General features: G+C 43.9%; 1 protein-coding gene across 5 annotated transcripts in view; it reads right to left on the bottom strand.

The window, feature by feature from the left end:
* Nucleotides 1-10,061, bottom strand: part of BCL2L1 (BCL2 like 1) — a 46,127-nt gene extending 36,066 nt beyond the window's left edge. The window contains exons 1-2 of one of the 5 annotated variants that reach the window (XM_069073899.1): nt 9,802-10,061; nt 7,901-8,555 (exon numbers count right to left, since the gene is read on the bottom strand). In XM_069073899.1, the coding sequence (XP_068930000.1) occupies nt 7,901-8,446 (546 nt within the window). In that variant the 5' untranslated portion in view covers nt 8,447-8,555; nt 9,802-10,061. Of the gene's footprint in view, nt 1-7,900; nt 8,556-8,633; nt 8,658-8,776; nt 8,941-9,801 lie in introns of those variants that run through there. The other 4 variants (XM_069073900.1, XM_069073898.1, XM_069073897.1 and 1 more) reach the window with 4 other exon arrangements.
* Between the last annotated feature and the right edge of the window lie 4,578 nt (nt 10,062-14,639).

Below are 14,639 nucleotides of genomic sequence, written 5' to 3' on the forward strand. Positions count from 1 at the left end.
AAACAGAAACTTGAGGAATTACACTCACAGAGTTTAAGCCAGGAAGGACCTTGGAGGCCTGATCCAATTCCCTCAGGCCTTGGGAGTTAGGTGATTTGACAAAATTACACAGTTAGTGATATATCAAGGACTCCTGGTTCAGAGAACTTATGTAGCCTCAACATATAATGAAAAAATTAGTTGTACTCTACCTTACACTGTAATTTGGGGATACTTTATTTCTGAGATTAATTTGCTTCTTAGGAGTTAAAAGAAAACATAAGTAATATAAATGATAATTTTTAAAAACTATATTATGTTCTGAGTGAGGCAATGCTTACCAGTTTGCTAAATTCCTATTATCCACTAGTCATTCTAACACTGTAATGGCAAATACCACAGGATAAGTAATAGGCATGGAATCTAAAAAGATTACGAAGAATGTGTTGCTACCTCCAGCACTATCCTGGAGAGCAATTCTTCTGAGGTGCTACTGGTTAGAAACAAAATGTTGAAAAGTTCAGCTGGTTAAGCCACACTAGTGTGATAGAAATGTGGGCCAAATATCCAGCTCCAGGAGGAGCAGTAGAAAGACAGGAACATTCATACAATTTTAATAGAATGTGAACTGATCCAAGCATTCTGGAAAGCAGTTTCGAATTATACTATGAAAGCAACTAAAATGTTAATATACTTTGATCTCAGTACTATAAGGTTAATGCTAAAAAGAAAGGTCCATATTTATAACAAAATATTCATAGCAGTACTTTTGGTAGTTAGCAAAGAACTAGAAACAAAATGTAATGAAATACAGATACACAGAAAAAATGTGGACTATAAAGTAGTCAGAGAAGCAGATGAAGAACTATATAATTGATACAGAGTAAGCAGGTAGGTGGTACACTGGATAGAGCACTGGCCTTGGAATTGGAAAACTCATCTTCATGTGTTCAAATCAGGCCTCTGACACACACTAGCTCTGTGAGCCCAGGCAAGTCACTTAACCCTGTTTGCCTCAGTTCTTCATCTGTAAAATGAGTTGGAGAAGGAAATGGCAAACCACAGTGTTTTTGCCAAGAAAACCTCACACAGGGTCATGAAGATTCGGACATGACTGGACAACAACCACAAAGTAAGCAAATCCACAAAAGTAACATACACAATGACAACAATGATAAACGGAAAAAATAAAACAAGTGCTACAAAATCATAATGACCAAACCAGGCACCAAAGAAGAGATAGAAGTTCTGCTCCTCCCTTTTTTGAAGAAGGGTACAATTATGAGGATTGAGTACTGTGTGTCAGATTTTTGTGACATTAGTTTTGCTGAACTACCCCAATTCTTTTCCTCTTTTTAAAAATTTTTAATCATTTATTATAAGAATGGATCTTGGGGGATGGGGTGGCATATTGGGAAATATTGGTAATATAAAAACAAAAGCTAACAAGAATTTTTTTTAATAAAAAAAAACATCCAATTTCCTATCATTTAAACTGTTAATAAAGGATCCTTCTGATTAATCATTTTGTTTCCTAAGTGAACTTCCCATGAGCAATGAGAGTTTCTAGACAATGAGTTCTTTGGTGAACTAGAACCCATCAGCATAAATGAATAAATTGGCATTTTTAATTATTAAAAAAGATTGTATTGAGCTGATCAAATAAGGTGAATCAATTCTCATCACCCCTGGGAGAACTGATTGAAAATGAGTTTCAGAATCTGCAAAGCTGAGGACCTGACCCTGGAACCTATGGTGACCTTGTAAAGGGGCAGCTAGTCTGTGACAATTCAAAATGACCTGCCCTTGGGGAGTGGCTAGGAGGCCTAGTGAGTAAAGCCTCGGGAGTCAGGAGGACCCAAGTTCCCCAAGTTCGGGTTCTGGCCTGAGACACTTAACACCCACACACACACACAAAAAAACCTAGCCGTGTAACCTTGGGCAAGTTACTTAACCCCAATTGCCCTCCAAAAGGAAAAAAAAAAAAAAAAGACCTGCCCTACCCTCACCCACCACATTACAAAGAGAAGGCCCAGCCACCTGGTGGGACTACAATAGGATGGGCTTGCCTTCCTGCAAGGAGGGGGAAGACAGCCTAAATTGAGGAGAAACTAAAGTCAGAAGTGAAGAGATTCCTTCCAAAGAGAGCCTTGTTGGGATTATGTTTGTAGGTATTAGACTGTGAGCTCCTTGAAGGCAAGAACTGTTTTTGGTCTATTTTTAGGGGCGTGGCACACAGCAGGAGCTTAATAATGATTGGTGGTGATCGTGTTTTTATTTTTTTTTTACCTTTTTTTGGAGGGCAATTGGGATTAAGTGACTTGCCCAAGGTCACACGGCTAGTTTTTTTGTGTGTGTTAAGTGTTTGAGGTCATAATATTTGAACTCAGGTCTTCGTGACTCCAGGGCTGCCAGTGCTCTATTCACTGCGACACCTAGCCACCCCTGATGGTGTTTTTATTGAAGGAGAACACCCAAAGGCAACAGTTTGCTTTTGTAGAACAATAGTTCATTGGAAATCACCCCTAAATCTACCTAAAATACCACAGTTGCTTAAAGAAACTCTCTGTAAGGAGATACAACAGGCAATAAATGTGATTGAAGGGAGGGTATCCAAATTACAAGGGTTCTTAGAACAGACTGGTACTGATCTGGAATAAAAGAAAAGAGGGAGGAAGGTGGCAGGAAAGATTAGTCATTAAAACCAACCTACTGACAAGCCTAATCCCAAGACCAAGTGATTTTTACCAACTCCTTTGAAGAATCCCTAAAAAACTTTTTCAAGGATTTTCCAAAGGCATTTAGGAAGAGCCCACCTGGTAAATTAGGTGCTGTGGGGGGTTCTGTGGAATTCAGAAAATCCTGTGATGCTAACAGAGATCTTCCAAAAGCAGCCCTGGGCAGTCAAAGGGGAAGCACTAGCAACACTTCCGCTTCCATCACAGAACCTGAATGAGATGTTCAAAATTTCCAGGTTTGGGGTTTCTGATGGGGTTTCCCTGAGAAAACCACAAAATTACCAACATCTGCGAAGAAATGCAAAAGTTTGCATCATATCACTAAAGGAGGGAAGCCTACAGAAACTGAGACCACAAAGCCAAGAAGCCCAAGGGCAAGATTCTAATTTCTCCATCCAAAACATCACTTTGAATGAACAATAATCACTCACTCACATCTACAAAGAGCTTTATAATTTATAAAACTCTTCACAATGAGAGACAACTTAATATAACTAAGTAGTTTTATTTTTCCTCAAGGAAGTAAAGAGACTTCCTTGCTTAACATCACAGACTAAGTCTCAGTAGCAGGCCTAAAATCTAGGTATTCTGATTTCAAGTCCAGAGCTCTAGCAACTACTCCCAGTTGGGTCTCAACAAAGGTCTGTTAAGCCAGAGAATGTCCCCAAGAATCTCTACTTACTTAAAAGAGTTTAAGTTTCCCTCAATTATTATCATGTTGTTATTCATGTAGAATAGTGGAGTTTCCCCTCCCTTCAAGCCTCAGATCCCCAACTAATCACTGGTCCTGGATATATACAGCAATGACTCAAGTTGCTTCCTGAGTAATACCTTCAAGGGTGAAACTTAGCTTCTTTGGGGATGCAGGACAGCCAATTCTGTTCGAAGAAAGGCTCCTACTCCATAATTAATGCACATGCACCACCCCTTTATTGGAGTCTCTCTCTGCCCTGAATGCTGGGTATTATTATCCCATTTTACAGGGAAGAGAAACCTACTCACGAACAGGTTCAACATCTCACTTAGGTTACCAAGCAGAGAGGCTTGGGAGTGGGATAGCTAAGAATAAAACCTGAGGAATACACAACCCCCATCCTTGGCCCTCCACCCCCTTACCCAGTCACAATTAAGTAGAAATATACTGAAGTCTTCCTCCTCACACTACTCCCACCCCATCCCCACAGCCCCAGGCACAAACAGAATTGCCAGTTATTCATAGGGAATACAAGAAATTTCAGAAAAAGAAAAATCAGTTTATATGAGAGCATAACCCTGATAACTAAACACTACCCCTACCCTCCCTGAATTAGACTAAGTATTATTAGTGGCATTGCTTTGGGCTCTTCCTGACTCATAATATAAACATGATAGGATTTAAAGCCAGAAGGAATCTTAGAGATCATCTATTCTAATCCTCTGGATTTTACGAGAGGAAACTGAGGCACAGAGATGCAGAGTACTATAATGGAAAGAACAACAGATTGAGTTGGAAGATTTGGGTTTATATTTTAGGCTAGCTACATGTGAGGCTTTGGGCAGGTCACAACCTCTTTTAGACTTCAGTCTTTTCATCTAACCTGGGGACTGGCCTAAATGATCTCTCAGGTTTCACCCAGCTCATATCCCACCTAAAAATGACTTATTCAAGACATTATTAGAGGTAGTAACTAGCAGAGCAGAGCAGGAATCCCAACCACGATCTTAGCTATAACTCCAAACCCAGGGTTCTTGAATTCTGGTAAATTCTGCAGCTTCCCAAAAAGCCAGGACTCTATGTGTCCCATGGAGAAGACAGAAGACCTTTTACAACAGGGGCATTTCACTTGGTTGGTTTACCCCCTTCTGTCCTTAGGGGCTCAATATCCTGATGCTGAGTCCAAGAGTGGATGATGGATCAGCACAATACACTACAACTCAGGAAAGGTGTGATGTGATTAAAAGGGCACCCAGAGTTAAGAAACTTAGGTTTGTTTTCCATATTCTGGCACTTAATTGTGTGACCTTAGGCAACTTGCTTCCCTTCTCAGAACATCAGTGTCTTTTCTCTGTAAAATGAGGCTGGACTATAAGATCTCTCAGGTTCCTTCCAAGTCTAAAGGCCTATCAGGCTGAGTGGCCTGGGGTGTAACAATTAGCACTCTAGCCTCTTAATGACGAAATCTTAGTTCAAATCTTGGTAAGACTTTAGTTTTCATCCTAGGAAGTATGGTGAAGTGAAAAGTACATTGGCTTTGGAGTCAGAGGACCAGACTATGGATCCTAGCTCTGCTACTTATTACCTGTATGGCCTTGGGAAAGTCAATTTACCTCTTCGGGCCTCAGTTTCCTCATCTATGAAAAAAATTATGATGGACTTCTGAATGGCCCTTTTAGCTTATGCATTTGTGCATTTTATCTGTACAGCACATCAGAATGACACTATGAAGAATAGATCTCCAGAGCTCAGATAAACCTACAACCAACTTCAGCCTTCAAGACTGGTAGGAAAAAATAGGCCTGTGTCATCTTGATTAACCTGTGATAACCTAAGAGTGAATGACTCTTTGGAAAGTAAATGTCTGAACAAGCTTTGTCCAGGCCTGAAAGCTGGGAGTGCCCTGAATAATCAAATCATCTTCAGTTCACCTCTTACAGTAAAAGGCCAGAAATGATGCTAAAATATCTTACTGAAGCTCACCCATCCCCTTTCTTATGGAAATAACATTTGAGGTACTGTACCAAGGATTCAATATGATTTACTAAATAATTATAATAGGATTTCCAATTTTCAGGGGAAGAGAAAAAGGGAAGAAATAACACAAGGCTTGACTTTTCTGCAGAGAGGCATCATCCAGTCTTCTTAGTGCCTATAGACCCTAGAGTTGAGATTAAACAGACATAGTACTTGCCACTTAGCAGAGTGCCCAGCACAGAGTTATGTGCTTAAGAACTGGATACTGATTGACTGACTGCCTAGCACAGTGCCTAGTACCTAGTTGACAGTTAATAATTGCTTGTTTCCTTCCCTTTCTTCTCCCCATATAGATCCTATTGGTAGCTTAAACAGAATTCTACACAGGCAGGGGATCCAGGTGATCCTTCCTTGGCTGCTGACTGGCTACAAATGGCACAAGTCATGGAGCAATGTCACAATATGATAAAGGTCAGAAGGAAATGGTGCACATTCCCCACCAAGAGTTGCCACAGAGGATAGATATATCTGAGGCAGTGGAATCCTGTACCTCCTGTAATCAGCTGAACAAATATTTGCCCCCAAAGACAAGCTAAGCAGGAGGGCAAGCTGCACAACCAACAGGAACCATTTAATCATTATCCCCAAAGGAGTTCATTTACAGAGTAGATTTCCAGGGCTGGGTCAGCCAGCCAGGGAGAGGGCCAGAGACAGCTAGGTCCCAGTTCAATCCTCTCTCTTTAAATTGGAGGTGGAAACAGGATTATAGAGAAAACAATGGATACCTAAATACTGGCCAGGGGAGGTCTTGGACAAGCTGAATAGATGAGTGATCCCTTTAAGTTCTGAGACTGCCACACCCTGGGCACAGCCTGGGAACAATCACATTCCTCACATTCCAGAGCCCTAAGGTACAGTTACTCCCTCTTTCACCTCAGCTCCTTCAATCAATCACTTATTTGTGAAAATTTGCTGGATTTTTGGGGACTCCTGAGAAGTCAGCAAGCTAATGGAATACCTGTACCTATTCCCAATCAATGAGAGAAAGTAAAACAGGCTGGGATAGGCCTTTGGTCCCACACACATTTCCCTCCACAGCTTTATGACTTACTAAAATGTGTGATGTTTAAGTCACCTAACCTGTCTGGGCCTCTCCTTTCACATCTACAAAACTAGAGGATTGTATTATATGCTCTCTAAGGTCTCTTCTAGTTCAAAGTCGTATGCTGTCTGGATTTCACTCTTCTTAGGCAATAAAGGGATAATGGGCAGTGGATGAGAGTTGCCCTTCCCAGGGAGGACCAGAATTGAGTGTTGCTTCTGGGTTCTTTGGCCTTGTTTCTAGCCTCAGTAGCAACGAGTGCTCTAGAAGCACCAGGACCCTTCCTGACAGAAGGAAATAGAGGGATGGGGGGGAGGGGGAGGAGGACTACGGGAGTCCAGCTGCTGCTTACTGACCTCAGGCAGTGCTCAATTTATACAGCATGACACAGCAAGAGATCAGCAAACTGACAGATCATGTGAAAAGTTGCACATGATGAAGAATTACAGAGCAGCACTAGATACAACCAGAATCCTGAGGGGCATAACCTATTTTATCCTAAAAATCTATACCCGGGGTGGCTAAGTGGCACAGTCAATACAGCACCAGCCCTGAAGTCAGGAGGACCTGAGTTCAAATGCGGCCTCAGACTCGTAACACAAAAAACTAGCCATGTGACCTTGGGCAAGTCACTTAACCTCAACTGCCCTACCCTTCCCCACTCTAAAAAGCAAAAAAAAAAATCTATCTTTGGATAATTGGGTCTCCTACCTGGCCAGGCCCACTCTCTGCTCTAGTCCCATGCCTAAAGGCTCCTCTTCTACTCTGGTGGGGAAGTATTATGTAGTACAAAGAACAGGGGACTAGGACCCCCTAGGGGCCAAGGTCTTGGATTTGTATCCTGGGTCTGCCACAAATTAGGAGTGTGACTTTGGTCAAGTGATTTGACTTTAATTTTCTCACCTGTGATGTGATAGAGTTGAAAACTAGATTACATTGGAAGGATCTTACAGCTCTAAATCCTATAATCAGTCTATGAAAAGTACAGGTCAATTATGGGGTTTACTTGTGAAGTAAACAGAACCTTGGGTTTTCAGAGGGAAAAAGCTCACCAAAGTAACTTCCCTTGCCCTCCCTGACACTTCCCAATTCTTGGGACCAAAGAAATGAACCAACTAACTTCAGTTGTGAGACAGTGCTCCTCAGGATGAGCAGGGGTCTGCAGAGGCTCTCAAGAGTTTTAAAGCTTAACCAGTCTATCCATTAAGGTTTCTAGACAACTACTCCTTAGGATAAAGACACTAAAAATACAAATGGTGTTTGGTTATTTATTGGTATGTGGTCTTCAATGCCCACAATGATTACCTAACACAACAGTGTGACTTGTACTACAAGTCAGGAAAATTTGGGGATGTCTCTAGCCAGAGACTAGGGAAAAGAAAGAAGCAGAAAGGGGTCCCTGGTCCTTACCCAACCGCCATTTTCTTGGATCCAAGGGTCTAGGTGGTCATCCAAGTAAGTGGCCATCCAGGAGGTGATGCGTCCTACCAAGACTTCCATCTCTTTATCCACGCTTTCCACACACAATGCCCCTCCGAAGGAGAAGAATGCCACAATTCGGCCCCAGTTCACCCCATCCCGAAAGAGTTCATTCACTACCTGCTCAAAGCTCTGATAAGCCGTCCCTGGAGTGATGTGGAGCTGGGATGTCAGGTCACTGAAGGCCCGCCGGTACCGGAGTTCAAATTCATCTCCTGCCTCCCTCAAAGCTTGCTTCACAGCAGCCACAGGTATTGTTTCATGGGCATCCAGGCTGCTGCTGTGTCCTGTGGCCCCACTAACTGCACGGCTGTCAGCAGGGTGCCAAGAGGGGCTGCCATTCACAGTACTAGGTATCTCTGTCCCTTCTGGGGCCTCAGTCCTATTCTCATCTTCAAACTGACTCCAACTGTATCCTTTCTGTGAGAGCTTGTAAGAAAGAAAGTCAATCACCAGCTCCCGGTTACTGTGAGACATTTTTACATCAGGAATGGGCTCCTCCAGTTCATTGTCCAAAGCACCTGCTCTCTGGGTTTGGGATCTGCTTGACAACTCTCTTCTGAAATTCGAGGCAAAAATGCTGTTTCTGAACAGAGAGAGAGAACTTCAGGGGGGAAAAACGCAAAGGCCCATTCCACCCTCCCAAGGTTCTAGGTTTTCTTACATATCTCAGTAATTTTCCATCTATCTTTCAAGAGACCGGGACTGAGTAAGACTGAAAATCCACAGACTGGGCTTTCGGTCGATTATCACCTCCTCTTGGAAATGCCCCTTCCACCCGCACCATCCCCCCACCCCAGGAATAACCTTGCATTCAAATCAGCTGTCTGAGCCCGGGTCGGGGCTGCGGTCGGCGCCAGCCCCCTCCCCCCGGGCCGCAGGTTCGGAGCCCAGGAGCCGGCGCTCTCACTCCCCCTCCATCGCCTACATTGAGGCAGCGCCGAGCCGCGCTCCCGGCCCCCGGGACAGAGCCCGGCCCCCTCGCAGCTCATGCCCGCCCCTCCGAGCTACGGCCTACCGGCGGGGCGGGCCGAAAGGCTCTCCGGCCCAGGCCCACTTGCCGGAGGTGTGTGCAGCTGGAGAGGGTGTTTAGTTTGTTGTTTTGTGATGGGGTTGTTTTGTGAGCGTGTGTTGTTTTAATTTAATCCAAAGGGAGCAGCCCTGGGGGGAGGCTCCTCAATGGGAGCCGGCTTTTCGAGGGTGGGTTCTTAGCTCCGGTGTCTTAACCCTTTTTCCCTTCTCCTACGCTGGGAAAGCGCTGGCGGGCAGGGGGCCAGTGTGCTTTCCTTCTCCCTGCACCCTGCAAACGTCGTCGAGACCGAGGGGCGCCCCGGGTGGGCTCGGAGCCCGCTCCGCTCGCCCCTGGCGGCGTCCAGGCATCATGGCTGCCGGCGCGTCAGGACAAAGGAGTTGGGGCCCGGGCCCGGGGCTTCGGATGCCCGGGGCCGCCCGGCCCAGACCCGCGCTGACCGCGCTTCTCCCCAGCTTTTCCTTCGCGGGGGTCCCGGCCGGGTTCCCAGGGTTCCTTCCCCAGCCCTCAGCTCCACAGCGCCGCCCGCCGGGGAGGTACAGCCGGGTCCAGCCCGAGCCACCCACGTTGCCGGGCAACCGCCTTCCTTCCCTCCCGGCGCCCCCCGGACCCCAGCACAGGCTGGAAGGAGGGAGAGAAGGGGGCGTCCCGCCCCCCGATCTCCCGGCGACTCCGCCCCCCGACGGCCAATCAGAGAGGTGGTCAGGGCAGGGGGCGGGACACGAAGGCCTCCATGCCGCCCTCCGATAGGGCGCGGTGCCCGTCACGCATTCCCCCCCCCCCCCCCGGGCGGCCCGCCCACCCGCGAGCCCCACGAGTAAAGGGGGGGCGACATCCCCTCCCCCGCCTCCGTTGTCCCAACAGCCGAAGGGATGTCGGCCGATCTCCCGGCAGCGAGCTGAGAGCAGGTGGCCTGCGCGCCTCCCTGTTGGCCGCCTACCTGCTGGCCTTCTCTCCCGGAGTTTGGTTCCAGGCAGACCCGGCCTCAGTTTCCCTTGAAAGAGGCCGGGGGAACTTGCGAGCTCAGTCACTTCCGGTGCTTTGGCAGCGCGCGCGTGCCCGAGACGTAGATGGGAACGCGCACTCCGAGGCGGGCCCTCCCTCCCCCCCGGAAAATAGAGAGAGAGAGAGCTCCCCTTGCGGGCCATGTGGGGTAGTGGACAAATACCTCTTCATATTGAGCTAACTTCTCATTCATTAATTGCATTCATTCATGATTGGTGGCTTGGAAGGGACCTTAGAGCTCATAATTCATTACACTAACACTAAATTTTTTTTGCTTTTTATTTCAGTAAAATTCAGTCAACATCTGTTAAGCGTCTACAGTTTGCTAAGTGCTGGAATTTTATTTGAATTCCTATTTTAACGTCATTGTATGGCTTATTTATACCTTAATTTTTCAACTATTTCTCTTTGATGTGAGGTGAACAAAGAACTGGTCCAGATATGAGTGGGAAGAGATAACACAGATCTACATTGAGAAAACTACAGTACTCTCAATGATGCCAAGATGCCACAGCCACAAAAAACCACCTTCTTAGCAGCAACATTCTTCCATTTATAATGTATGACTTTGTATATGCATGACCAGGGATATGGCCAATCACAGTGAGTGCAAGGGCAGACTAACAGATTCAAGTATTTCACTGGTATGCACAAAATATAAACAGAACTCCTTGGGTCTTCTAGTACATTGACTCCTTCCATGAATTTGAAAAAAAGAATCACACCCAATAAAGCTTGTACAGATTGGAATCTGCACCAGCAGAGGGGATACACAAACCAATGAGATCCATCAAAGTGTTACAGATGTAAATATATGGATAGACAGATGTTGTTGGGTTTTGTTGTTGTTTTGTCATTTCAGTTGTGTCCAATTCTTTGTGACCCCATGTAAGGTTTTCTCAGCAGAGATCCTGAAGTAGTTTGCCATTTCCTTCTCCAGCTCATCTTAGAGATGAGGAAACTGAGGCAAACAGGGTCAAGTGACTTGCCCAGGATCACATAGCTAGTAAGTGTCTGAGGTCATATTTGAACTCCCTGATTCCAGGCCTGGCACTCTATTGACTGCATTACCTAGCTGCCCCACACTTAATGAACTCTCAGCCTTAGTTTCCTCATTTGTAAAAAAAAAGGGAATGTAAATTACTTTACAAACCTTAAAGCACTATATAAGGGTCAGCTGTTACTTCTCCTCATTTAACCTTCTTATGTAATAAAGAAAAAAGTCAAGTAAAATAAACCAACAAAACTACCACATCTGAAAATATATTAAACATTTATCATTCACAGGTTCACACTTTTCTGTGGAAAGGGGGGGAAATAACATTTCAAAATCCAGGAGCAAAGTTGTTCTGAATTTACCTACCTCAATTCAAATATGAACAGGGCCTCAACTGTCTCTCCATCCTCTATCCAGCCACTAAAGAGATGTTCTAAATGCACAGGTCTGACCGTGTCAGCTCCCCTGGTCACTAAACTTTAGTGGCTTTCCATCACCTTTAGGATCAAGTACAAAACCCTTTGTCTGATGTTCAAAATCCTTCATAACCTGGCTGATCTTCCCCACCCCAGCCTCCAATTTTTCTGGTCTTCTTACACTTTACATTCCCCCAGATACTCTCCAATTCAGTGACACTGGCCTCCTGGCTGTCCCAAGAACAAAGCCCATGTCTCTGGCATTTTCTCTGCGGGTGTCCCAGGCCCAGAACAACTAACTGGTATCTACTAACCTCCCTGGCTTCCTTTAAATCCCAATTAAAATCCCATCTTTTCCTGGAAGCCTTCCCCAACCACTCTTAATTCTAGTGCTTTCCCTCTGTCGATTATTTCCTATTTATCCTGTATATATTTGTTTGTGTGTCGTCTCTCCCCTTAGACTGTAAGTTCCTTGAGAGCAGGGACTCTTATGCTTCTTTTTATATTCATATAACTTAGCACAGTGCCTGGCACACAGTAGGCACTTAATAAATGTTGGTTGACTGATTCATTTCTTTCTGTCTTTGAGTACTTTGGAACACATGCCCAATAGTAGGACAACTGGGGCAAAGGGCACGAAAATTTTAGTTACTTTTCTCACATAATTCCAAATTGTTTTCCAGAATTTTTAGATCAGTTTACAACTCCCATTCCTCCCATTCAATTAAATCAGCAAGCATTTATTAAATACCTATTATTGACAGAATTAAAATATAAAAATAAAATAGTCCCTGCCATCCAAGAACTTATATTCTGTTGATCCTCATTGTATCTATCTTCCCACAACGTCAATAATACCATTTCTATATTTTATCATCTTGACCATTGTGATGGGTAGAACTTGAAGTGTAACCTCAGAATTATTTTAATTAATACTTATTATTAGTGATTTGGAATGTTTTTAATGGTTATCTACAATTTCTAATTCTTTTCAAAACTTCGTATTCTTTGACCACTTCTCTGTTGAGGAATGGCTCTTATTGTTTCATAATTCCTGGACAAATCTTGGATGACAGGTTTTCATCAGACGTTTGATGCAACATTTGACAGTTTTATTATAATTTTATTGGCTTGGCCCAAAAGTTTTTTTATTTTCTATCATTTGAAATTGTTTATTTTGTCTGTATCCTTTGGTTATAAACTTTCCCCCTAACTATAGCTGTGAAAAAATATTGCCTTCTGCTCTCCAACTTTTTCATGACATAGCTTTTTTGTATTTAACTTGTTTATCCATTTGGAGATTATTATGTAATACATATGTCTATGGAACATATGCTATAAGATGTTTAAACCAATTTTTCACTAAGCTATTTTCTAGGGTTTTTTTTTCTTTTTTAAAAGCAATTTTACAAACATATTTTGTTTTTACATTGCCGAAATTTCCCCAAGTCCCCTATTCCTCATTTAAGCTTTCACTTATAGCATGGAATGTTTTCTAGGATTTTTTTTTTTTTTTAGCATTTTTTGTCAGATAGGGCATCCTTCACCAAATACTTTGCTGTTAGGATTTTATCAAACAGTGAATACTGTATTCAATTGCTTTTGGATCTTGCTTGTCTAGTCTTTTCTATTCTCTGTCTGCCTCCATCACTCAGCAACTACTACTCCTTTGACCTTCACTGTATCAAATTTATCACTCAATCCAGATCCTAGTGCCAGTTATCTCCTGGTCTCCCAGGTCATGCTTCCTCCTTGCTCAGAGTTCCATATCCAGCTCACAATCTTCCTTTCCAAGCAGCTCTTGACTTTATGGTAGCTAGGGTGCTTTAACATACATGTAAATAGTTCTTCAAACACATCTTAGCCTTCCTGTTTCCCAGTCTCTTCAGCTTCTGTGACCTATTTGTTCACCCTACCTCTGTCACACACAAGGAACAATGACCCCCTTAATCTTACTCTTGCCCACAAGATTACACATCCCCTTCCAAGATTAAGAATTCTGAAATTCCTTTATCCAACTACAGAACCCATCATTTCATCTTTTCCAGTGCTTTATTTCTCCTAAATCTGTTCTCCATCCTCATCCTGATCTCTAGTCCCTCCACCTTTACCTGTTCTCCCAGGCTATCACCCCTCCTCTGGTTTCACCTTTCCTCCATTTTGAATCTTGACCCTGTGGTTAACCAATTCAACATTGTACTTCCATCTGCTCTTGAATCCTCTGTACTATTACTACTCAAGCTTTGTCAAACCCTAATTGTGTAAACTCGTACCATCTGCCTCTTCCATTCACATGTATTGCTGAACAGAGTTAGAGGAGTCAATCAACAACCCCTACTAGGGTATCTATTATGTACTAGGCACTGTATGTACTTAAAGATGGGGATCCAGATACAAAGAAGGTTTAAAGCCACACTCTTAACACCTAGGAAAACACTCTTGGCTCAGTTCCTACATAAAACTGGTCCCACCAAGTTCATTTCCAAATGAGCCTAACTGCTAGATGAGTCCTTGTCTTAGATATTGATGGCTTGGGTCTCTTAGAAGGTCACCCCTTGCTCCTGGGGCATCGAAGTTGGACTGAGGCTGGACTCTGAAATGCTGGGATGCTGGGCAACCCTTCTGACCTTCTGAAACTCCCATTGTAGGAGCCCTCATTCCCTTCACCTGCAACAGGAAAGAACAAAAGTAGTGACCAAGGAACAGTGCCTATTTCTCAGGCTCGAGAGGCAAATAAAGAGGTTTAACTATCAACAAAGCAGCTGAAAGGACTGAGGCAAGAGAAACAGTGGAAGCTTCCTAAACCATTCTAAGAAGCTCCCACTCACCACATGGTCAAGCTGACCAGAATTAGTTACAGAATGTCTATACTGAGGGGTAACTAGGTGGTGCAGTGAATAAAGCACCAGCCCTGGAGTCAGAAGGACCTGAGTTCAAATCCAACCTCAAACACTTAATACTAGGCATGTGACCTTGGGCAAGTCACTTAACCCCAATTGCCCTGCCTTCCCCTCTTCAAAAAGCCAAAAAAAAAAAAGTTAAAAAAAAAAAAAAGCTCTGGCTTCCTAGAGCTCCAAGACTTTGAACTTAACACCTCATCCAAACTCTCCCAGAATCAAGCTCTTTAGTTCCTCTACTTGAAGAGATTTCATCAACTGTGCAAGGTAATCAGTTTATGTGCCAAGTCTCCATTATATAAGGGTCTTCAGTGGGGTGCTCCCC

This window comes from Petaurus breviceps, unplaced genomic scaffold, assembly GCF_028583685.1.
Source record: "Petaurus breviceps papuanus isolate PSGF00001 unplaced genomic scaffold, PetGlider_PUasm1.0 90879, whole genome shotgun sequence".
Classification (NCBI taxonomy): domain Eukaryota; kingdom Metazoa; phylum Chordata; class Mammalia; order Diprotodontia; family Petauridae; genus Petaurus; species Petaurus breviceps.